We start from the raw sequence: 24,231 nt of genomic DNA, 5'->3' as shown, positions 1-24,231 counted from the left end.
TTGACTGCCATTTTTGACTACCCCAGAAATCTCAGGTGCTAAACTTCTTCTAAATATCTTTGTTTGTGTATAATAGAACAAAGACATTTATACAGGTTTGGAAATGCATCAGGGTGATTCATTTCTGACAGAATTTTGATCTTTGGGGGAACCATCCCTCAAAGGATATAAACTGGACTTGTGTGTGCCAAACATAATTTGCATTTAAAATACTTATATAAAACTTACCGTAGACATCAGGCTGTTAGGTAAACTAAATGCAATGAGCTATTTTAAAAGGGTGAGGAGCCACTCAATATGTCACATCGGCGTTGAATATGAAAGCTCAAAAGTTGATCAAAGCTGACTTGTAAAAAAAGGTAAACAGGTACTTTTAATTCATGCTTTTAATTAATTGGAAATTCCTTTTCCAACGTTAATGAAGATATTTACTAGTATTCAACAAAGGTTACTTCACTGGATTATAGGTAAGTACTACACATTATTTATAGTTTCATGATTGATTTCTGAAGACATCGTGTTGCATCAAAAGTCTTGGGCCTTTTATCAGTTCAGGGTGAGAAATCCACACATCCATGTAGGCTAATGAAATAACCGTAATAAAGCTTTTATAAGTTATAAATTGACAAAAGGGCACCCTTCTTTGGATGAATGTATCAATTATAGAGTGATGTCTGTGAATAGAAATAATTTTTAAAACACTGATCTCAATGTGTTGAGGTTTACTTTTGAGTTTTTTTTGTACTCGACCTTTAAGTACATGCTGTTCCTTTAGTGACCAGCAGATGGAGGTAGAACTGAGCAATTGAGTGCTTGTAGAGTTGTATAGGATATGGTTTTAATGATCATACAACATGCTTGCCTGTGTTTGAGTGTTCTGTGAAGCTCTTGCTACCCCAGATGATCTGTGTTTTCCCAGCTTGATTTAAGAATGGTCCAAAAAGCATCTTATATGCTTCATATGTATGAGAGCTGACTAGCATGGTCTAAGAAATTTGTTTACATTTGTGTCCAAGTCATTTAATTTCACATCATTACTGTCACAAATCACTGACAGTTTATTTAACATTGTATTTAAAGAAAGTATTTATAATTTATAAAAAATATGACAGGTATTTCTGCTGTCTAATGGTTATTTTTGTCGAGCAAATAACCTGCATTTCCTTTAGCACCTACTACGTACTACTACTGTAGATTTAGGTGTGTATAGAGAAGACGCAGCTAATCTGTGAGTTTATGATATCTGCGATTATTTGAGGTTATCTCATACTTTTAGGCTCAGTATTTAAGCAGGAATGTGTGCATATGGACAGATGTCAAACCAAAAAAGTTGAATATGATGAAGGTGAATAGAATGTTTTAAATACATCCTATGATCTTATGGTGTTTCATTCTGGATAATCAAACATACTTTATAGATACTTGGGGTTGATAGGAATTTATTATTTTGAGTTGTATCCGGGAGTGAGTCTTGCTTGAAACGTTTATAGCATGATATCAGATATGTCCACACAATGTGATTGTTAAAAACACTCTTACACGCAAGCACTTAGAATGACTTCCAAGAAAACTATTTTTGTACGTTTTAAGTAAAGCATTTTTGTTCGTAGCAGTAAGTAACAGAAATAGAATTGTATTGTATTGATCCAGATCAATTCCTTAGGTGTCATTTTGTTGTTAGGTACAACACATTTTTTGAAACTGTTTCAGTGTTGTTGTGTAGATTTCGTGTATGACGTTTGAATGCGTGCCGCTATCTCCATTGTTTGACATCAAATTCCAGGCTTCTGATTGGCCAACACGGCTTCATGGTTAGGGTTATTTCGCCACCTGTTGGTTTGACATGCTTTTAACAGAGCTTTATAGGTGTTTTTGCGTTTTCGTGTTGCGGCGTTTCTTTTAAACAAAGTTTATAAAAAATACCCGTGTACGTGTGGACTAGGCCTGAGGTTTAATAAATAATATGTCTGTATGTCTTATAGCATAGTTCAACTTCTTGAAATCAAAAGATGATGAAAAACTATTATTACATTTTTTATTATTAACTATAGAAATGGTCAAATCTGTTGTAAATATGAAATGGAATGCATTAAAACTGTTCCAGGAAAAAGTAATAGGCAACAGGTGCACGATATAGAAAAACCTTATGGTATAAGACGGATCAACCAATCCAGAAAAAGATTTCATATTAAAATCATCTATCTTCTCTTCCTCTACAGCTCTCCATGTACATTTCTGCATTTCCCTCGTACAAAATTTGATATGACTCAAACTGTCCATAAAAGAGATTTATTGACGCACCGTATTGTACACGCCACATACATAAGGATAATACAGCAGTTTAATAAGCGTAAACATTTAAGATTTTTCACAAAACCAATCAATATTTAATACATGACACATGGACAGTTATTCAATTCAAGCATTATATCCATTATAAGAGGTTTCAACAATAAAATGCATTGCCTTGACTGCATTAAGATAATATTGTTGTTGTGTTTACACATACAGCAGTGATGTTTATTAAATGGCATTATGAGCATCAAAACCGCAATCATCTAAAACAAAAAAAGAGTAATTTTCAATATTCTGTCTAAAAAATGTTTCTTAACACTTTGTAATGTGAATGTCATATTGAAGTGCAGTTGGTCCTAACATTGGGAAAACATGTCAAAATAAATTGATGCATTGTACCAGAACCTATTTCCGTATCATACAACAGTATTACTCTCATCAGTCATGGTGTCTTGTGACAGTCCAATGAGTTATATGGCCCAACAACAAATTTGAAACGATATTAGTTTTAGAAAAGTATTAGAAATTTATTTATCTTGTTCCAAATCCTTCAATGTTCTCCTTTGTCATAGAACAACGAGTCACATCAGAATGAAGTGCTCAAAACATGATATTATGGCCGTTTTTCTTTTACAGATTGACAATATAAGCTGATTTAGATTTTAGCTTGCATTAGGGTTAGCGGTATGACTCGCTAGCTGCAGTTTCAAAGGCGTTTGTAAATTTTGTACACAGTCAGTACCTCCAAACTTGAATTCACATTCAATGTGTTTCCTTTCCATTAATTCATCTGTTGTAGTTCTCAACTTCTCATTGTATATGACTGAAAAAACTGCATCAGAAAAGAAAACAGATTTCTATTCTGCTTTCTAAAATAGTTTTGCCGTCAACTCTAAAAGATTCATTATCACTGTGTATTATTCGACTCCATGTATTCGTTCTATCCATGAACAAGAGTGTGTTGGGCTGGCATCTGTCTTAAAGGGACAATTCACCCCAAAAATTCTGTCATCATTCACTCACCCTCAACTATTTCCAAACATGTACAGTATATGCCATCTGTTTATATATATGTGTATAAATATAGGTTATGTTGAACACATAAGAAGATATTTTGAAGAATGTAGGAAAGCAAATAGTTCTGGGGCACTTTTGACTACCATTGTCATTTTAACTACTATGGTGGTCAGTGGTGGCCAAGAACTGTTTGGTTACAAGCATTCTTCCAAATATCGTTCCCTGTGTTCATCAGAACAAATTAATTGACACAGATTTGGAACAACTTGAGGGTAAGTAAACAATGACAGAATTTTCATGTTTGATTGAACTGTTCCTTTAAAGCACATGTTTCAAGCAGCATCACCAACAAAACATATTTACAACTGTTCAGTGTTCATTCGATACATCAACATCAACCCTCTTACGCAGAATTATTTCTATAGCTTAGTCTAAGAGATGTCCGTGAGACATCTGTGTTTATCGTAGACATCGGAAAGTGTTCATAGCTGTCCTCGTGGGGTTGGCAATGGCAGTGCAGCACCACCGAGGCTACGTCCTTCCGGAAGTTGCTGTTGAGAAAACCATAGACGATGGGGTTGATGCAGGTGGAGCTCATGGCCAGTATGTGGCAGAGTGAAAACAGCAGGTTGTGATGGCACACAGGAAGTGCATCCTGATGCCAGTCGGCCACCGCGTTGAAGGCGTTTAACGGCAGCCAGCACACAGCAAAAGCAGCCACCAGGGAGACAAGCATGATGTTTACACGTTTGCTGTGCATAACACGCCTTTGTTCGTCACAGCGATTGCGGCTGCACTGGCGCTCCAGCATGCGTTGCCTGCGTCGCAGTCGCAGGAAGATGCGCAAGTAGCAGAGTAGAATGAGAAGCAGGGGGCAACAGTATTGGAACAGTAGCATGCCAGTGGTGTAGAGCAGTTTGTGCTGCTGAGAGGGCCAAACTTCCAGACAGACCTGCAGGTGGCGGAATGGAGCAAGAAGCAGGCTGTTGTATGCCAGAAAAGGAAATGCCGTCACGCAGGCCAACAACCACACAGTCAGGACGGCCACATACGCCTGCGGAGCGCTCGGCTTCCAGCCGGATGGATGCAGGATGAGCTGGTGCCTTTCGACAGCGATCAGAACCAAAGACAGAACCGAAACGGTCACCGACACACACTGCACAAACGGCATTAGGCGACATAGCAGGGCGCCAAATATCCACTGATCCATAAATGTGTAGACCACAGTAAACGGAAGGCAGAACACGCACACCAGGATGTCGGAAGCTGAGAGGTTGGCGATGAGGATGCTGGTGACATTAGGAGGCTCCCTCTGGTGCGTAATGATGCAAATGAGGAGGATGTTACCAAGCAACCCTAGAATTAGCACCAGACAGTAGAAAAGCACTATCATAAGCGTCATGCCTCCTGAATGCCAGCAGGGGGCGTCTAGCAGGAACAAGCTGCTGTTGCTTTGATTGAGGCTGAGGGTGGAGTTCAAGAATGCCTGCCACCACGGCATGTCAAAGAGAGCCGACGGCATCGGCATCCTCAGGGTAGCTGCAGACTGCAGAGCATCTTGGGAGACTGAAAATAACAAGGAGGCAGATCCAAATTAGACATAATTGCACATCCCTATGACACGCAGCATGCATGTCACCAATAAAGACACTGTAGTGACTGTGGTATTCTGATTATTGAAAGTATTTTTAGCGCATATAATAACAACAGCTTGCCTTGCGTTTCCCGCATTTAGGGGTAATTCGTTCTTTTGGAAACATTTGGGGTGGCGGCAAATGGTCTTCTAATGATCTTATAAAAAAGAGTTCAATTTGAAATCAAGCACTGTTATTAGTAAGCATAGTTATACGTTTCCATCATAAATAATGAGAGACTTGTGTGAGAGAGAGAGTTCATACTTTTGATCCAAAACAAATTCTCTTTGTAATTTGGCGATTGCAACAGTTTTGAATACTGGTGAAGAGAATAAAGGAAATGTGTGGGAGTAATAACACTGTAACCCTGCCGAGGGGTTTGATGCCACGTCCGTTTATAGATGTTCCTTTGAGGGTGGCCATTGATCAGGGCCTTCAATGGCTTATAATGAGAACGGAATCAGTCTCATCCAGTTATCCATACTGAAGTGTTCATTAATGTGGCAGACTTGAAGACAAGTCTCATATTGATTCAAGTGTTCCTTGTGGATAATCCATACATGCAACTCAGGACTATTCTTGTCTCGGTTTTGTTTTATCATTCTGTGACTGTCATATCCATTCACATTCCATATTAATCAAGGTGTTGATAGGGAAGGGTTAAAAAGCAAACTCATCAAGGATTCTGAGCGAGTCATCACAGAATATTTTCTTGAAAGGGATTCAGTTTTCACACCACTAGCAACAGCGGAAAGACTGTGAAAGAAATGATTGTTCCTTTAGTTCATTAGCGGTGCAAAGGTCATGATTCCCGGCGAACACACATATGGATAAAATGTATAGCTTGAAAGCATGTTGCTAAGGATACGCATCTGCCTAATGCATAAAAGTAAAATGAAAAATTTCTTTAAGCAATATAATATTTTCAATTCTGAAATATTTATTTAGCTTTAACTGTCTTTGTGAGCAAACTCTTTACAATAATTTAAAGGGGAATTATATAATAATGGACGTAAGAGGCCATACAAATGTATTAATTAAAAGCTCACGAGAATCGTTTGTAATATGTAGTATTATGCGCTCTGCTCCTGAGCCACATCTTTAGCTTTAAACCAAAGACTATATTTGAAGGTCCATTATATGAAATCTTGCAGAATCTAGTGGTGAAGTAGGGAATTGCAACCAATGGCTCACTCATCCCCCCCAAATTAGACTTGCATCAATAATTCATCTTTTTTCATGCTTTGTTGTAGCTGTGGCTCTGAATTTATTTGTCATTGAGGTAAATGCACAATTACTGTTGATAATGGAGTAATCCATTTTTCACTATTTTTTATTAGACTTCAGTCATTACTTGAAGAGTTAAGGTCTTTAAACATACAGTACGAAATTTTTGTATGTTTTTTTTCGTATTTGGCGTTTGTTTGTACGGTGTCTATGAATTGTCAAAACGCATCTCAAAATGTGTGCCACGAATGCGAATAACACAGAAAATCAAACCCAGTCGAAATATTTTTATGAGAAAGGCAAATATCTGAGGCAGTGTGTAAATATGATTGACGTGAGGTCATATTTTTTTTTCGGACGCAAATTTCAGCCTAACATCATCGTTTCTGTTCCACAGATGACAGGTGGGTTTGAAACTTGATGGTGAGTTAATGATTGCAGAACTATGCCTTTAACACATATGCAACATGCTAAAACAAAGAGCCAGGCTATATAGGTTCAAGTCCAAATATAGCTTGTTTATGTCACATTTATGTGTCTGTTTGTGTGGAAAACAGAAAGGGGAGAAAGAGCCACATCTAACCTGCTTTACACCTGACATCTTTTCCTTTAATATCGTCAAATCTTTTTCTTCACCTGTAATAGGACTCAGAAGGGCAGAAGATCATATTAACCTCCTGTTCTCTCACTCTCTTTCCATCTTTCTGTCTCTCCTTTTTGTTATCCTCCTCCAAATCTCATCTTTTCTTTCTCGCAGGTGTGGATTTAGCCCGAGGCGAGATACATGTCACATTGACCAAACCATAGAAAACATAAAAAAATCTCTAGATTCCAGTTGATAGAAATCTCACTGCAGCCCGGGAGTTTGTGTGGTTGTGCATTGTTTACATTTTCTCATAACTAAATTTCACGTCCAAAAAGGATCATTGATACTGATGTTATCATATGCACAGTATGTGATATGATGCAGATACAAAACAACCCAAGATAAATAAATGTTTTCTTTTTGATTTTAATCTAATACAAAAAAGGCTTAGAATGACACTATTTAGCTTCTGTCTGCACTAATACTGACAAGAGAACGTGTGTGTGTGTGTGTGCGCAAGTGTGAAATTGTCTGTCTTCATTTCATGGCAACACCAAATGGCTTCAGTCAATGTCAACAAGTCCATCAGCTACAAGTCACTACAAGCTTTTTCAGTCTGTTTGGACTGGAGTAGTAACATGTGCATATAATGCCGTGCCTATTTAATATTGCAACGTGATTATAGCAATGTCAAGCAAGAGCATTATAAATATTGAAAAAAATTAACTACAGAATCGATCTGTGAGTTGTATGAACATTCTTGGTCACAATGAGTCAAACTTCACCGAATTTGGATAATTATGATAATAAATCTAAAAGAAAATTGTAGTTAATTCAAAATTTCTTCTTGTTAGAAGATCCGACATGGTGCTACACATATAATTTATTATTTTATAATATACAAATTTAGCATCTACGTATAGAACACATTGTGTAACGGTGTATTTGTGTGTGTTTGTGGCATTTCAATAACTCACCTGTGTCTTCTTTAGCGAACTGTTCTTCGACAGCAGGGAAAAGATTCAGCAAACTTCAGGTGTTCACCTGCAACATGCATATGTTTCTCTGTCTGTATTTCTATTCATTTATGTTCTGCTCTTTTCTTTTCTGTTCCTTTCATCTGAATCCACATCCTTGCAATGTGCTGCCTCTGTAGTAAATGTTCTGCTGAGCTTCACTCAGCTGTTTAAGTGTGCTGTGCGTCAATCCCTTTTTCACTGCCCCCGTGTGGCAGGAAACATGTGCTGCATTGTCTTTATAAAGTTCTTTCATATCTGGGTTGTTGTAGTCCAGCTGCTAGTCATGTGTAACACATAACATTTATCTCTCTTTTATCTTTGAAGTAACTTCTGCTTCGTTCTGCTTCGGTGTTTTAACTCTATTTGCTCAGCTTAAAACCTTTTTGTTTTGATATTATGAATGTATTTATTTTTGATGTGGCAGGATGATGCACTAAAACCGCCTAAAAACTGATAACTCTCTGTGGTATGTTTTCCCTTCATAAATATAAAGATTCTAAGCTCTATTTTAGGCTTTGTTATGTTACGATATTCTATGACTTTTGCTAAAAGTATATTCTGACTTGCTTAAACTGCTTTATTGACATAAAATGTGTGTTTACATTCTAAGGGTTACCTGATAAATTCTTCTGATATAGTTCCTTAGCTTTTTAATCATTCGATTAATTGATGTTTAATTAATTTTTGATTTAAATATTTTGGCTTATTAAATAATATAATTTATCCGACTCTTTGAATCAGCTCTTTCACTCATCATTGTACTGCCCTCTTGTGAAAGGAAAGATGTACCACAAAAATTCCTTTGTTATTTTTTAATAAGTGCACAACTAAACACAAATGCATGCTAGTATGTGTTTATTTTAACAAAGTAGCAAAGATACTTGAGAGAGAGAATTATTTACGTCAAAACATTTGTAGGATGTTAGTAGGACAGCTGAGTTTCCTTAATCATATATATGCAATCAATCAATATGCAATGAAGTCAGTCACACCAGTCACTTGATTTCCATACTCATGTTCCTGGTTGCTCCCATGGAGATATCTGTTCAGACACACAAAGCAGGTTTTTGCATATTTATGATGTTTCCACTATTTTATGTGATGTTTAATAATATCTTACATCTGTATATTTTCTAAAACTTTTTTATAATCAAACGTCTAATTTAAAGTACAAATTTGCATTATAATTTTCACATTTTGAACGGTAATATACATTAAGGGGCTGTGTCCACCGAGGCGTTTACGCCTGCAGCCGACGGCGTTCGACCGGGTGCCCAGAGTTGAAAATGCTCAGCTTTGGGCAGAACGCTGTGCCTGCAGCGTGCCTTTTCAGCCGAGCTCCTGCCGTTTTAAACGCGTAAATGCACCTCGGTGTACACAGCCATTAAGGTTATTACATTAAAACTTTGGGCACCTTCATGTTTTCAGATTAAGATGTTTAACACATTAAAATGCTATAATTCCATTTACTTACCCCCCAAAATGCTCAGCATACCATTTTTCCCAGTCGCCTACGTTGTTAAAACTGTACAGACACAAATGTTTTGGCAGATTAAAATTGTTTGTCTGGGATTCTCCGTGTTTGGAGACCAAATGTATGCATATTATGTTGAAAGGGCATTTTTTTGTCTTTTGAAGAAATTAGACAACACAGAAAGGCACTTTTTGATTTGAAATAATATTCAAATGATTTGTTTTGAAATCGCAGTATTTTGCTAAAAAAAAGAATAATGTTCGTTAAACAGACTCTGTGACCAAACAAAGAGATTATATACTTCACATTGTTTCATTTAAACTAAAACACAGTAGAATCATTATGTTTTTACTATGAGACACTCCTAGTCCCCATGCCCACTTCAGGCTACATATATTATTCTCTAAAAGCAATATAGACAAGCTGTTTCATTGTAAGAGTGTTATATTGTAGTTCTTTTGTTAACAAGCATACACCAGCATTCTCCAAAAATGTCCAAATAACTAGATATTTAAAAGGTTTCATTTATAAGGACTTTTGTTTTATACTTTAAACCTTATTTAAAATAAGTACTGTAAGAAAAGCATTACAAAATTTGCACGAAGATGTATAGTGCTTTTACCTTGGGCAACAGAGGGTCCCAAGAGTGGAACATACACATCTTTCAGTGTCTGTGCTCCACTCACTGTAAATCGGATGGGAATTTCCTTCACTGTCATAACAATCTGAAAAATCAACAGAAGTGTGTTTCAAATATTTTAATTTGATAAACTATTAATAGTCCAACTTTATATTAGATGTATTCAACTATATTATTACATAATAGACATATATGCAGTCAATGCAACTATTATGTAATGTGTACATGTTGTTCAATCTGACAGTTAAAGAATCTGAATTTAATTACACTCTTGATCCTAATCCCACCCCTGACCCTAAACTGATTCAAAACGCAAATGTGCATAATGAGTACAATAGTTTAATGTTTAAATTTGACTATCCTTGTCTGCAGAAGGATAGACGGACACACACTTATTTTTCACCTGGGGCATCAGTGGTACCGTCATTGGGCACATCAAGGGAGCAGCTGTTACAATAGACCACTACCATCAACAACACTAATAGTCTGAGCTGAAAGACAAAACAAGACAATAAAAGTTTGATTTGACATTACATTTGCCAATATGTCATTACACAATGTTTCAATGTAAAACAATTCTAGAAAATCAATAACATTTCATTTTTTATTGTACAAACCCTGTGTAATTCTAAAGAGAGCTTATGATTATTTTTTCCTACAGTTTCACTTTCTACATACAGTATATAACATAACAAACATAAGATCAATTTTTGTAACATTTAAAAGAAATCATTATTTTACCATACTGCAGAAAAAATTTACTTTACATTTTTTCATAGGAAACCCCATTAAAATGCAAGATAAGCAGTAAAAGTGTACACTACCATGTTGCGCTGAGATGTGGTGAGCAATAAGTGCTTTAGGATCTTCCAACGTCTCCCTCTCTCTCTCTCTCTCTCTCTCTCTCTATTTATGCTGTTTAATCCCAGCGCCCCATCATCACCACCCCCTTCTATTGTTTGCTTTAAGGGTTTGTTGATATTACGTGTTCTTTGCACCTTTTTTTTGGTCATGTGCTGTTTGTTAGTATAGAAGTCTAAATTAAAGCCAAATAAAGCCTGCTAATATCCTGTTATAGAAACGGCCTAGCTCCTGATAGTTCAAACTAAAGAGGCATCATGTGATGAAGCCACAACATGGCGGCAGAAAGCAATTGAGAGTGAGGCCCACTTTCCACTCTGCAAACAGTGGATTTACTGATGTGCTGAAAAAGATTTAAGATTAAATTAATAAATAGATAAATGTACCAATAATCAAATAAATGAATCATTACATGAATGAAACAACAGAAAAAAAATGTATGTTCTCACTGGCCATGAGTGCTGTAATCACGGGAATGAGACGTCATAGTGTATAGGACACCTGTAGGGTGTTGGACTCTCATGCAAACTTAGACTTAACGGCAGTTCGAATGGCTGCACGTCAAAATTAATTGTTTATTACCTTTATCGCTTCATTTCTAGATGTATGTCTGTATTTATTAATTTCTTTATTCATGCACTTTATACACATTATTAGGTATTTTATCATCGAAAATTATGCTCTGCTGTAATACACATACAGTGGCTGATGTTGTTCATGTGAGGATGGATATATTTTGATATATGTAATTCACTGTAAAGAAAAACGCTACAGTTTTTATAAAAATGATAAATGACAAATTTCCACTCGGGTCCTAAATCGCTCTCCTGAAATCAAAGTACATCCCAATGAATTAATGGAGCCACTTCATACTGAATCCTCTATAAAAGCACAAATGACATATACGTCTCTGAGATGGTCTCTTTGTGATCATAATATGTGCCAAGAATGACTGTATTAATGAATCAATCAATGAGTTAAACCACTTGAGTTTTAAAGGGGGAGGAGATCGAAATAAACTCTGGGTTTACCAAAGAAAAGATGCTCCTGACCAGGTCAGGTTCGCGGAGTAAGTTACTATGGTTACTGACTCTGAGTATAAGTTACCCCTCCTTTAGTTACTTGAGTTTGAGTTACCTCGCTTTCTCGGGTTTGGCATTCCTCACATTCTGAAACGGTAAACTCAGAGTTTCCCTCATTTCAGGGTTAACATACTCCGAGTTTTCTCTCAACCTCCTTTCTGAAACTGGCCCAAGAAACCTTGGTACCATCCAAAATGATCACACAGATTGTGATTATTTACTAATTCATCGTTAATTAAATACAAATTATTATCTATCCCTGACAGTTAATATAAAGTACTACACAATTTGCAAAAACCTTGGTTTGCTTTAGAAAAATAAAGACAGAAAGAAAGAATAAACTGCATTTGCCTTTCTTTTTTATTTAATATAAATTTTATCACATTTTTTTTAGATATCTGCAAAGCTTGTGACATAGTACTGTAAACGTCTTTTATCCAGAGAATCTTCCACAGTGATGTGATCAGAATATTCAAAAGCAGTAGCAAAGATTGTTTCGTCTAGGATTATATATATTTTAATTACTGAATCATTTTAATATAACACCTTGATATAATTGTAAAACAAGATATATTTTAGCCAGTCAGGGTCTTATTTTACAGCTGTTTAATTGTGTTATTTGGCAATGCATGGTTTGATGGGGTCTGAAGCCATCGCAATGGTGTATGAGCAGGTGGTTTTGTCAACAACCAATTTGCATTCGGCAGGGAGTTCAATCGCTGTTGGGATCCTACGCACACACAGAACCGACAAAAATGAACACAGTAGTGAAATAATGAATATTTTTGTAAACCCCAAAATTTTCAAGCGTACAGCAGATAAAAACATGAACTTACTTGTTACAACAGCTAATGCCAAACCCTGAGCAGACACAGTTGAAACAATCAGCTGTGACCCACTCAGAGCCAAAGACATGAGTCGATCCTTCAGAATCAACACAACCTGTGTAATACACAAAAATACAGTGCGTTTAGTTAAATCATTATTAGATATTAGACAGACAACTTGAAAATAAAATGGAAATCAAATGCTTTTCAATTGCATCCCATCCAATAGTAGTTTTCAGTACGGTACCTTCTGGTCGGTTCATCTTGTCTTGGAGGGGTAAAACTCCTACTTGAAATCTCTCAAAGTAGCACTGGGCGCTACTGGAGACCACCACAAAGAAAAGAACACCCAGTCTCAGGAAATACAGCTGAGAAGAGTTATAGGTTTTGCGTCAAAACATGAAGCCAAGTAACAATAGAATTGGTCAATTTTAATACTAGTAAAGTTAATTATAATAAAAAGCTGAAAAAGGAAAAAAGATTCAGAATTGTACCATGTTGAAGTATGCGTCTGCAGCAGGTGCTGATCAGGATTTGAGTTAATGGTTGCATTGACAATCTCACACCTTTTTATATCAAATGCTGTGTTTATAAAAGATATATGTTTTTTTGCATGGGGCATTGATATGCCACATTTATGCTTTGAACTTGTGTTTGATCATGTCACTTAAAAATGAATGTGCTGTATACTGTAAGTACACATCAGTATTTAACACAACCGGATTCAAAAGTACAAAGGCTTTATGTTATCTCTGCTGAATCATTGTATAAACCTGAGCCAATAGTTAAATAAACATCAGATCAGAGCCAAATATTCAACACTTATGCAGAAGTGGTTTTCTCAAGAAAACATTGGTCATAGGACATAAACCAAAAACCAAACCAGCAGAACCTTTCAATTGCCCCTTTGTGTTGGTTTACCACACCTTTACCAACTTTAAATATTTTCAAATTAAACTAAAGCTTTCCTGTGGCTCATTTGGAAGAGCATTGTGCTAACAACGCCAATGTCATGGGTTTGATCCCTGTCAGAAACAAAAAGGGGCAGTCGTGGCCTAATGGTTAGAGGGTTGGACTCGTGACCAGAAGGTTGCCGGTTCGATCCTCAGGCGGGTAACGATTGAGGTGTCCTTGAGCAAGGCACCTAACCCCTACTTGCTCCCCGGGCGCTGCAGCGATAGCTGCCCACTGCTCTGGGTGTATGTGTGTTCACCACTTGCTGTGCGTGTGTTCACTACTCTCTGGATGGGTTAAAAGCAGAGGTATATCTCGGATATGGGTCACCATAACTGACAAATTAGTCACTTTCACTTCACTTCACTTTCAAATGTAGAGTACAATGCAATGTAAGTCGCTTTGGATAAAAGTGTCTGCCAAATTATTACAGAGCCAAATGGTTCCAAATAATATGAAAATATAAATAATGCAATTGTTATAGATCTTTAATAAACATTTACATTTGACTTTTACAAATGATTGACAGTTACGTGGTGGTTTAGTAAGGTTTACACAGTCTCTGAAGACTATGTGGACAGAGTTTAGAAACATGTATAATCATCTAGAAGCAGTTTAGAAACATCTTTAGTCTCACAGCTCTGTACATACAGTGATAAAGTTAAAGATAGAAATATCTCATTCTAAGGTAATAAACACACATAACTCTTCATTATGTAAGGTCTTTATACACCTTTGAAGACATAGTTATGTATATTATATTGCATTTCTCTCAATAGATCCTCCAAAAAACTACACAGTCTATCTTGTTAAATACTGTACAAAAGTGTTTGTAAACTTTATTGTTCCAGTAAAATAAACCTATGGGTTTATAAACAACTTGATAAGACTTTAAATTACATTAAAATAAAACTGAAAAAGAAACAATGTTATAAATTAAATGTCACATACATATTTTTAAAAACATACACATATAGTGCTTTTATATATTAATCTTACTAGTAAACAAAATGCAGCACCTCCCTTTTAATAATGGCGTTGATGTTAGTGTTGAACATATCTTTGGTTATTCACAGTAACACTGATGCTGTTGTTGGCAAAACACCTTTTGACAAATTGTGATTTCTTCCTGAAGTCACATAAAAAAAGTTTGGAACTATTTATAAAAAAGTAAATTATTAGAATTGGCAAAATCAGTAAGACAAATATTACATCTCTGTTACACGACCTAGGCAGCAAAGGACATTAAGTCTAAGACTGAGGTATTAGTATAACAACTCAATGCAGATTACAGTAATATTTATTTATATATTCCTTTCTCTTATATCTTATACTGCAATGGTTTATGCATTAAAAATTGTGCTTATTTGATCTGATGTTATACTTTTTCATTGATGAGTCCTGAAATCTGCTTTACTAAATACTCCGTTCTGCACCAGTCAAACAAAACTGATATTGACAAATTAGGCACTCAATTATAGAGGAAGGAGCATTTCAAAATACTGTACAGACTGCTAAACAGGCGGGATCAATTAGCTAACAGAACAAAAAAAATCTATTTTACAGTGTAATTAATGACAGGAGTTTCAAAAAGTGATCAAATGCAATAAATAATTTTTCCCCAAGAGACCATAGTGAAGGTCTATTCTAAAAGGATCTTCATGAAGGCAGGTTTGTAGAAAGGCCAGCCATACTCATTTGGAACGGGTCCGGTCACGTTGCACTCAAAGAAAGAGAAGAGAGGGAACCAGATACGAGCTCTGCGGCTGTGATGATAGGCTTGTGTGTTCGCCAGCGTGTGGTAGTACAGGAACAGTCTGGTGGTGATGTAGAATGCGATGAAGACGTCTATGGAGTAATGTTCATGTGCCGCCAAGATGAAGAAGATTCCAAACAGATTCAAGACCCAAGACATGGTGTGAATGAAGTTCCAATTACGTGGTGTATCTAAAAGAAGACATTGCATAGGGATACAAAGTGCTTTCTTTTTTTGCTTATTAGAACATTTTACTTGAGATTTTATCATCTTTCTAGTCCAAGTGTTTGGTCTCCAAGTATAATATTGAATATTTAGATTTTGTATTGTATTTTGTATTGATCCACCAATAAAGGACCCTTCAAAAACGGCTAGATATTCTACATATCCATCATAGAAGTTATACCTCCTTGTACTCACATTCAGTGACAAAGAAGTTGAGCGTGGTGAGAACAACAGTGTGTCCACTGAACATGTAATCCCCACACGTATGAACACCAGTTAAAGACATGCCGAACCCACTCCAGATGTCCAGTGCACGCTGCACTTTTGCCCACATATCACCATACACCTGCAAAACACAGATATTCACATCCACACGTGCTCACGGGACAGATGACCTGCAAGTTGGGTTGTGTGCCAATCACATTGGCCAGGAAAACTACATAATAAGTGGGTTTAATGATGTTTATCTTCTGATGTCTGTCCTTGAGAAATGCACTTTATCAGTGTACACAATCTATAATATTATGCTGTCAAAGTCAGTGTTGACATTAAAGACAAACAGTGAGATTAGGGTTAGAAAGAACTTTGTTGGAGTAGCAATTCACAGCTGTATACATGAGGAGCTGATCCTGATGTATATAATCTTTTTATACATCAGCATCATATACTTAAGGGGCATAGTGTTCTAAAGAATCTGGTATTTGCTATACATTGGAAAACAAAAAGGATGCATGTTGTTTGCTTTAAGACATTTAAAGTAAATATTTCTACATAAACACTGGGAGAATTTGTACAAAGGGATGAACGCAAATAATATTTCTTCAGAACTGGTAACATAAATGTCAACAAAGGATAAGGAATAAAAGGTAACGAGAGAGGGAGAGAGGGATGTGTTACTCACTTTGCCTGAACATTGCAGATGATGACCAGGTACAGACAGTGATGTGACGAACATTGTGACACAGCGGAGAAGAAATACCGTCCCCATTAAACTACACAACCTGCGAAACAAAATAGACCTATACACACAACACAGAAAGCACAAATTGATCAAATATCCATCCACAATGTGCAATGTGCAATTTTATATAGTAGGACTGTATGAGGTCATTTTGGTAAAGCAACTCTATTAAGCATGGTAATAAAATTCACATGAGATTAGTTTCATAGCAGTAAGCCTTAGGACTGTCTGAACAGGACTCCTGTGTCTCTCAGAATAAAACTATTTTGACAATATTTACACGGCACTAAAAGCACAGTTAACATTCAATAGTCACAGGTTGCTTTTTGATGGTTTTGGTATGTTTTTATATGGTTTACCTGTGTTTGTGCATTAACAACACCAGCAGAAATATGAGACTTAACACCACTCCGCATGCTTCAGCCATGGCGAACGCCCAGGGAATTCTGGGTACACTGACACATAAATATCAAAAGTCATTGGTCAATTCTTGACAGTCATTAACTACAAGAAAAACAAGTCCATGATCCTAAACCATAAGTTCATTTAAAAATCTAAGATTGACAAAAAATAATAATAAAATACAGACACACATATTTATGTATCGCTGTAGTCCTCCCAAAACCTTGTATCTCCATATTTCATGATTTTTTTTTTCTCCATAAATCATAATTATTAGTCACCCTTTATGTGCTTTGCAAATGTCTAACTTATATAAAGTATTAAGAAGTACTTTTCAACTCTCACAACACAGTATATATTTATTTAAAAACTAGTTTTTTATTTCCTAAAAAGCTGTAATTTTGGTTTTGGAAGGACAGCAAGGATATTTGTATTTATGGGTTTCACAATAATTATGTGTACCAACACAAAGTTTGCAAATATTTGGTGCATGTTAAATAGTGTATATATATTTTTTTCAAATATACTGTCAATTCATAACAAGTAATTTTATTTACATATGACAGACAGTATGTAAAATAAGCTACATTTATCTTATTTAAAAAAAAAATGGTTTCAATATATTCATTTAAATATTGTGATTTAGAGTAGGCCATAGCCTCCCTGCAATGGGACTGTTAGAGTAATTGATCCTATAAAATATTATAATTTGTGACAATGTTTACAGATCTAATAATTAGATAAAAAATATAGTAAATATATCGGTTGTTGACAAATACACTTTGCGTGTCCTAAGTTTGAAAACTGTCTTAATATAATATAAAACATGATAAGAAAGATTTATCGGTAACACTTTACATGAAGGTTCCCTTTATAAAGCATTTGTAAATGTGTTCATTAATGATTATTAAGTCATTTACAAATGCATTATAAGCATTTATAACACCTTTAATAAAATGAGATTCTAACGAAATACCTGCAAAATAGTGAGCCATTTTTAATTCACATGTCGAAAATAGTTTAATAAATGTATTTATCTACTAAATCGAATGTCAGACTGGAGACTGTAGGGGTTATAGTTGTGAATGAATACTTCACACGCATCCACTTTTCTTTGAAATGCACTTTCAAGGCTGTCAATACTTCTAAACGTATGATTCACATCAGAGATGTAGCCTTGTGAGCAAGCATTCTGTTTCTACAATTAATAATAATTTAATGTTTTCTGGTTTCGATTAACTATTGTAAGTAATTGAATCATTAATAAAACATCGTAAACAAACAAGTTTAAAACAACCTCTGTGAATTTAGTGTTAAAAAGTAATCAAAAGTTTGATGAGTTTATCTTGGTAAGCAAGAAAAAACTGCTTTGGATAAGCATTATGATCTGAAGGCATTCTGGAGGTCACCATAAGACTTGGAATCAGACCAGGTAAGCAACATGGTTTGAAAAGTGACATACCATATGAAATGTACAATAATAAGAAAAAACAACATAACACCCTACAGTCTCCCGTCTGACAGCCTAAACACTGCAACTGTCAAACCTCAACTAAAAAAGAGCAATCTAGACAAAACCTTACTGTCTTACTACGGAGAAATATCAAATCTTCCTTTTATAGCAAAGATCATTGAAAAGGTTGTCTTCATTCTGCGGACCAAATTCTTAAACTTAAATGGCGACCAGGATTATCAGTCTGGTTTCGGTCAGCATCACCACACACAGACACTGCTCATAAAGATAATAAATTATATTAGATTGAAATCTGATTCAGGCAAAATATCAGCTCTGGTATTACTAGATCTCAGTGCTACCTTTGACACGGTAGATCACACAATACTCTCACATAGGCTGCCGAACTGGGTAGGGCTTTCTGGGTTGGTACTTAAATGGTTCGGGTCATACCTTAAAGGGAGAGGTTACTATGTGAACATAGGCAACCATAAATCTGACTGGACAGCCATGACTGGTGGTGTTTCACAGGGCTCGCTTCTTGCTCCGCTCCTCTTCAATTTGTATATGCTCCCACTTGGCCAAATAATGAAAAAGTACCAAATTGCCTACCACAGCTATGCAGATAACACTCCGATCTACCTAACCCTCTCACCCAATGACTACAGGCCTATTGACACTCTTTGCCAGTGCATTGAGGAAATTGACAACTGGATGTGTCAAAACGTCCTTCAGTTAAATAAAAACAAAACCGAAGTCATTGTATTTGGTTACAAGGATGAAACTAACTAGGTAAACACATACCTTGACCTAAGAGGTCTAAAGACACATAGTAAGGTAAAAAATCTTGCCGTCATTTTAGAGTCTGACCTTATTTAAGCAGTCATGTCAAAGCAATAAGCGAATCAGCATACTACCATCTCAGAAACATAGCCAGAATTAAATGTTTTGTCTCAAACCAAGATTTAGAGAAACTAGTTCATGCTTTCATCACCAGAAGTGTGGATTACTAACCTAACCCTTACATCAGACAGCTGCAGCTCATACAGAACGCTGCTGCCAGGATTCTGACCAGAACCCAAAAATCTGAGCATATCACTCCAATACTCAGGTCCTTACAATGGTTACCAGTTACTTTTAGAATCAACTTTAAAGTATTCTTACTTGTCTATAAATCACTCAATGGTCTAGGACCTAAATACATTTCAGAAATGCTTTTTGAATATTACCCAAACCTACTTCTCAGATCATCAGGATCAAGTCACTTAGAGATGACAAGGGTTCACTCAAAACAAGGCGAGTCAGCGTTTAGCCATTACACCACCCGTAGCTGGAATCTGCTTCCAGAAGACATCAGATGTCCACAAAGAGTAGCTTCTTTTAATTCCAGATTAAAATCACACTTGTTTAGCTGTGCATTTATACCCCGAGCACTGTGCTGGGACTGTGCTTATTCTTTTTATATATACACTCACATTTTAAATAAATTTTAGTGCTGTTTTATTGTTTCTTAAAATCTAAAGTTGTATTTGTGATCTTAAATCATTTGCATTTTAAAGATACATCTTATCTCTCATTGTCGATCAATTTATGTAAAGCACTTTGAATTGCCCTTGTGTATGAAATGTGCTATAAAAATAAACTTGCCTTGCCTAATAATCATTAATGAACACATTGGTAAAGGCTTTGTGGAGGGAACTTCAATGAAAAATGTTACCGATTTATCTTCCTTGTTCGTATTTTTTCTAAACGCTTGCTTTTAGACGCTTTGCTTTGTCAACAACCCATATTTTACCTATCCAGAGCTCCGTCTTTCAACACATCCGACAACTCACCTGTCCAGAAATATGTCTGGAAGTGGGGGGTACGTCCGCATGTCTGGAACTCTCTCGTGCACAAGCACCATTACAAAAGACGTCACTCCGCACACCAGCATGGCGTAGAGAGTACCGAGTGCCGTCTTCCAATACTCGGGGTCCAGCCGAGCACAACCCTGCTTACGCTTCCCGTTCGAGTAAGCACTGCCATGCTCCTCACCGACCGTGGCAGCCGGCCTGACCCCGTTACTATATTGATAGTCTCTTCTCTTTACGTCCGCAGAGCCATTACCAAAATCTATTCTCCCATTGTGCATAGGAGACGATGTGCCGACCTCTGTGTAAGCGAGGGCTGTGTGTTGCCTCTGAAGTCTCCGCACTGCCAGCATCAATCTCTTTATGTCACCCAGCACCTTAATTTCCAGCGGAGGGGACCGTAGGTCAGCCTCGCTAAGACACAGCAGGCTGGCTCCATCCAGTCGATGCTTAGAACACAGGAGATCCACATATTCACGAAATCCTTGTTCTCTCAGCCAGCCGGTGACCTGCTTTGTGCTCCAGGCTTCCACGCCGACGTGTCTGGACCCCGGCATACCTGCAGAGAATTGTAAAATAGGCACATGTGTATAATCTATTCAGTCACAATAAATCCATATGAAGGAGCAGATGATTCATTCACACAATCCTGATCTCCTTGAATAACTCTCTAAAGCTTGAACTTCTGTCTATATCTGTGACTACAAAGGTCTGAACATAATAGTACTTGTATCTAAGTTCTTGTAGTCTTTACTCCTGCTGATTCTGTAGCAGTCAGTGCTAAAGTGCAAAGTTTATAACAAACACACTCGGACTGTTATCAGAGATGGTGTGTAACCTCTGTATTCAGTTCAAAGAATGGCTGAAATGTGAACAGGCTGGTTGGGGAATATATCATCGTACAAGATACTGAAATTTAAATCACCGATTCACACAATATCTGGTAAATGTTCGTGACTCATGGTGGGCAAAGGGCTTGTGATTTGTACACAGAGAGACGGTCAGGAACTGATAATGTTGATGACTTGTTGAACATGCCGACCAATACATGTAGGCCCTAATTGAAACTACAAAACAAGGGATCACATCTGACACAACCACACACAAATAAATGATGTACAGGATTAATACATCAACATGGTTTCCTGACATGATAAAAAGAACTTGAGGCTTTAAAAGGGGTTGTCATCAAAAAAGCAAAAAGTAATACACAAATCATGCACTGTGCAAAATGAGTCTAAAGCTTAACTTCAGCTTTGCATGTTTATGTTGTTGTTCAATTAAATATATCAAATCGGCCATGAGAGAGATTGACAAGTTCCTCACATTAAAGTATTATTTGGTTTTCGAAGACTTACAACACAATACACACGTCATGTCATACTGACTGCTTTATTTGTTAACGGCTGTTTACAATACAAATCATTGTCTTGCTTCCAGCATACAAAAGAAGTACAAATAAATGTTGAAACATCTATTCTACATGAACAGTTGTTAAATGGACGGTGTTAAATGGAAAGTGTCAAATATCCTAAAACCAGAATGAGCTTCTTAAAACCTATATGTTAATCAAACCTAGTCTATTTCTATTATCAACAAAATGATCACAAGCATTTGGTGTGTACACACACACGAACTGCCACTTCGTACCAAGATGTTATTGACTCAGGAACAATATCGCAGTTAAAATCCAATGTCCTATTGCACAACGCTGCGTGAACAAACAGACCGTTGTTACCAAATCTCGAGGAATCAACATTAGATTTATCTACCACAACTAGTTCCCTGTAAAATCCAAAACATAACGTTAGTCATGCCAGACTAACAAAACATGACGTAATAAGGCAAGCACAGAAAGCACTGGTTCATATGATTAGGAAATTAGAGCTTATTAAAGTCGCATTTGGCACGTGGCCACAGATTCCAGTGTCCGAACTCTGGCTCCGGTGTCCGGTGCACCGGGGGCTCGTTGACATTAATCAGACCAGAGTGAAACTGGACCTTAGGTACAACCAGCCAAAACCTCAAGCTTATGTTAAGATGGACAGTCATCTATCTTGTGTTCATACCGATAGACAAACTAAACACAGCGGGTGACCTCGAACAGATTAAGAAGAAACAAGAATATCTGATTCAATTCTTTTATCTAAACAAAGGAATATTGATGTACGAGCAGACGCGTTTTACGTGTAAAAACCCCGCAGACAAATATTTTCCGTGGACTACGATGCATGTCGAAGAGTGTGTGCGGCGTTGTTTGTCAAATCGGCTTCGCGCCTATCTTACCCTGTTATGTGCTCGTGTCGTTAATTAAATGATCGAGTTGTGTTCAAATATCCTTGACAAGGAGCTCGCGATGCCAGCCTTGTGATCTCGCGCCACATCACCCTTCTTCTGCTTCTGACTGACTGCCATGCTGCCAGTGACGCCCAAACAGCATGTAAACACTGCGCGTCACACACGCCACGCCCCCTGGGTGTGGCCACGGATGTCCAAACGTGGAATGTTCGGTTCAGCGGAGAATGGAGATTCACAAGAGGCGCTAATGACGTAATCGTTGTCGAAACCGAACACACCTTATTTTGTCATTTTTGAAGTTTCGTTGTTACAATGACTTTCTCTTCAACTTAACTTAATGTGCTCATCTAATATCAATAAAAAGCGACCAACGTCGGAATTAATCGCGTGTCGATTTTAGTTACATTTAGTCATTTAGCAGACGCTTTTATCCAAAGCGACTTACAAAGAGTTAGGGAGCAACAAGCGATGTGTCATACAAAGGTTTTTTGCGGCCTTTTACTGTATGTGAATATGACTCAAACCACAAAATACACTTTGTGTGAGTCCAAATCTAAATTCTGCTTGAACTATGTTAACAGAAATGCCAACCTGTACAGATAAACATGTAATCTAAGACATTATCTTTAATCTTTAGGGCTTGGTTTGACGCCATCGGTAAACAAAACATGTGAAGTATTTCTAGAGCATTCAAGCCCTATGAAAAAGTAAACAAGTTCAATTGTGACTGTATTTCACAGTTGCTATAGGCCTATTAATTGACGGAACTGTACTTTTTTACAACCCTTTCATGTTTTGTGAAAGAAAGAAGCATAGAGAAGAAATATAGCACAATACATTTCTTTTCTCCAGTTCACCATGGCAAACCCCAAGAAGTAAGTGTAGGCTACAGGAATTATTACAATAGCAAGATTTTTATCACTAGAAATACTGTCTTTTTCTGACCGATAAATGACCTCACCATTGCATTTACCATGATGTATTTCCAAATCAAATGTTTCTTTTATCCTGGTGACTTAGTGTGAACTTCTTACTTTGGACTCCACCCAACAGTATCTCTCCCTCTTGCTATCTTTCACACGTTTCTCAGAAGTTAGGAATCTTCTGGAACAGCAAGTGTGTGATTTGATTCAGTTGTTAGACTTCACAAAATAAGCATTGTTTTTTTTAATGATTATGCATTCCTTAATATTGTTTATCTGACTATACTTCAGGTCGGAACCTTGACTACAATGCTTGTTGTCCACAAATGTATTTTATAAGGCCCCAAAAATATTCTAGTGTTTTGTGTAGTTAGAACGGTGTTAAGGTGTAATCAAAATAAACAAATCTTAAGAAACATCTTGATTTTTAGTTATTGTTTTGTCTTGCAATAATGTTAAGTCACCTTGAGGCATCCTGCTTGACAAATCATTGTACTCATTCTCTTTGTACACTAGAGTGCGCTGTTGTGCTTCAATGTAGCTTGGAATCAGTTAGGCTTACTAAATTATATTCAGTGTTTTGAAAAGAGAATGTGAGTTCTTCATAACTCCATATTAATCATGGTTTAGAATTAATTGACAAAATACTGCTTTAATAAATCATACAAAAACATGGTTAGCAGTATGTGTTTTTGATGTAATATCTCCTAATTTATATTACCATGTAGAGAACCTTGTTGGTCA

At 36.7% G+C, this 24,231-nt stretch overlaps 4 protein-coding genes across 5 annotated transcripts; all 4 read right to left on the bottom strand.

The window, feature by feature from the left end:
• Positions 1-2,375: 2,375 nt before the first annotated feature.
• On the bottom strand, positions 2,376-4,834 carry npy4r (neuropeptide Y receptor Y4). The gene has a single exon (XM_056767192.1). It carries the CDS (start codon positions 4,832-4,834, stop codon positions 3,716-3,718), a length of 1,119 nt encoding a protein of 372 aa, XP_056623170.1. The 3' UTR covers positions 2,376-3,715.
• Positions 4,835-8,616: 3,782 nt separating this feature from the next.
• LOC130436509 (beta-microseminoprotein-like) lies at positions 8,617-10,767 on the bottom strand. Its single transcript, XM_056767194.1, has 5 exons — positions 10,717-10,767; positions 10,296-10,383; positions 9,875-9,977; positions 9,253-9,303; positions 8,617-8,820 (listed from the first exon to the last, which is right to left on the bottom strand). The coding sequence occupies exons 1-5, from the start codon at positions 10,717-10,719 to the stop codon at positions 8,745-8,747; spliced, it is 321 nt and encodes a 106-aa protein (XP_056623172.1). The 5' UTR covers positions 10,720-10,767; the 3' UTR covers positions 8,617-8,744.
• Positions 10,768-12,272: 1,505 nt separating this feature from the next.
• si:ch73-288o11.4 (beta-microseminoprotein) lies at positions 12,273-13,215 on the bottom strand. Its single transcript, XM_056767193.1, has 4 exons — positions 13,157-13,215; positions 12,910-13,030; positions 12,672-12,777; positions 12,273-12,565 (listed from the first exon to the last, which is right to left on the bottom strand). The coding sequence occupies exons 1-4, from the start codon at positions 13,157-13,159 to the stop codon at positions 12,451-12,453; spliced, it is 345 nt and encodes a 114-aa protein (XP_056623171.1). The 5' UTR covers positions 13,160-13,215; the 3' UTR covers positions 12,273-12,450.
• An 871-nt stretch (positions 13,216-14,086) lies between these two features.
• Positions 14,087-22,710, bottom strand: samd8 (sterile alpha motif domain containing 8). 2 transcript variants are annotated; one of them, XM_056767189.1, is made up of 6 exons: positions 22,553-22,710; positions 20,249-20,825; positions 16,918-17,013; positions 16,499-16,616; positions 15,793-15,943; positions 14,087-15,563 (listed from the first exon to the last, which is right to left on the bottom strand). In XM_056767189.1, exons 2-6 carry the CDS (start codon positions 20,821-20,823, stop codon positions 15,259-15,261), a joined length of 1,245 nt encoding a protein of 414 aa, XP_056623167.1. In that variant the 5' UTR covers positions 20,824-20,825; positions 22,553-22,710; the 3' UTR covers positions 14,087-15,258. The 2 variants fall into 2 exon arrangements, with proteins under 2 accessions (XP_056623167.1, XP_056623168.1); XM_056767190.1 differs by lacking the exon at positions 22,553-22,710 and having other exon boundaries at positions 20,249-22,525.
• Between the last annotated feature and the right edge of the window lie 1,521 nt (positions 22,711-24,231).

The sequence above is a fragment of the Triplophysa dalaica genome, chromosome 15 (genome assembly GCF_015846415.1).
Source record: "Triplophysa dalaica isolate WHDGS20190420 chromosome 15, ASM1584641v1, whole genome shotgun sequence".
Lineage (NCBI taxonomy): Eukaryota > Metazoa > Chordata > Actinopteri > Cypriniformes > Nemacheilidae > Triplophysa > Triplophysa dalaica.
The sequence above is the reverse complement of the archived record's forward strand: the minus strand, read 5'-3'. Positions and strand labels throughout refer to the sequence as shown.

Bases quoted from the DNA above. Each gene is read 5' to 3' on its own strand.
- samd8 (XM_056767189.1), bottom strand. From the start codon at position 20,823: ATGCCGGGGTCCAGACACGTCGGCGTGGAAGCCTGGAGCACAAAGCAG. The intron at 17,014-20,248 runs GTGAGTTGTCGG...TTTATGTGTCAG, and splicing joins CCAGACATATTTCTGGACAG to TGTACCCAGAATTCCCTGGG. The intron at 15,564-15,792 runs GTGAGTACAAGG...GTCTTCTTTTAG, and splicing joins CAACTTCTTTGTCACTGAAT to ATACACCACGTAATTGGAAC.
- npy4r (XM_056767192.1), bottom strand. From the start codon at position 4,834: ATGCCGTCGGCTCTCTTTGACATGCCGTGGTGGCAGGCATTCTTGAAC.
- si:ch73-288o11.4 (XM_056767193.1), bottom strand. The intron at 12,778-12,909 runs GTACCGTACTGA...TGTATTACACAG, and splicing joins CAAGATGAACCGACCAGAAG to GTTGTGTTGATTCTGAAGGA. The intron at 12,566-12,671 runs GTAAGTTCATGT...GTGTGTGCGTAG, and splicing joins GGCATTAGCTGTTGTAACAA to GATCCCAACAGCGATTGAAC.
- LOC130436509 (XM_056767194.1), bottom strand. The intron at 9,978-10,295 runs GTGAAAAATAAG...TTGATTTTTCAG, and splicing joins CGGTACCACTGATGCCCCAG to ATTGTTATGACAGTGAAGGA. The intron at 8,821-9,252 runs GTAAGTAAATGG...GTGTCTGAACAG, and splicing joins TATGCTGAGCATTTTGGGGG to ATATCTCCATGGGAGCAACC.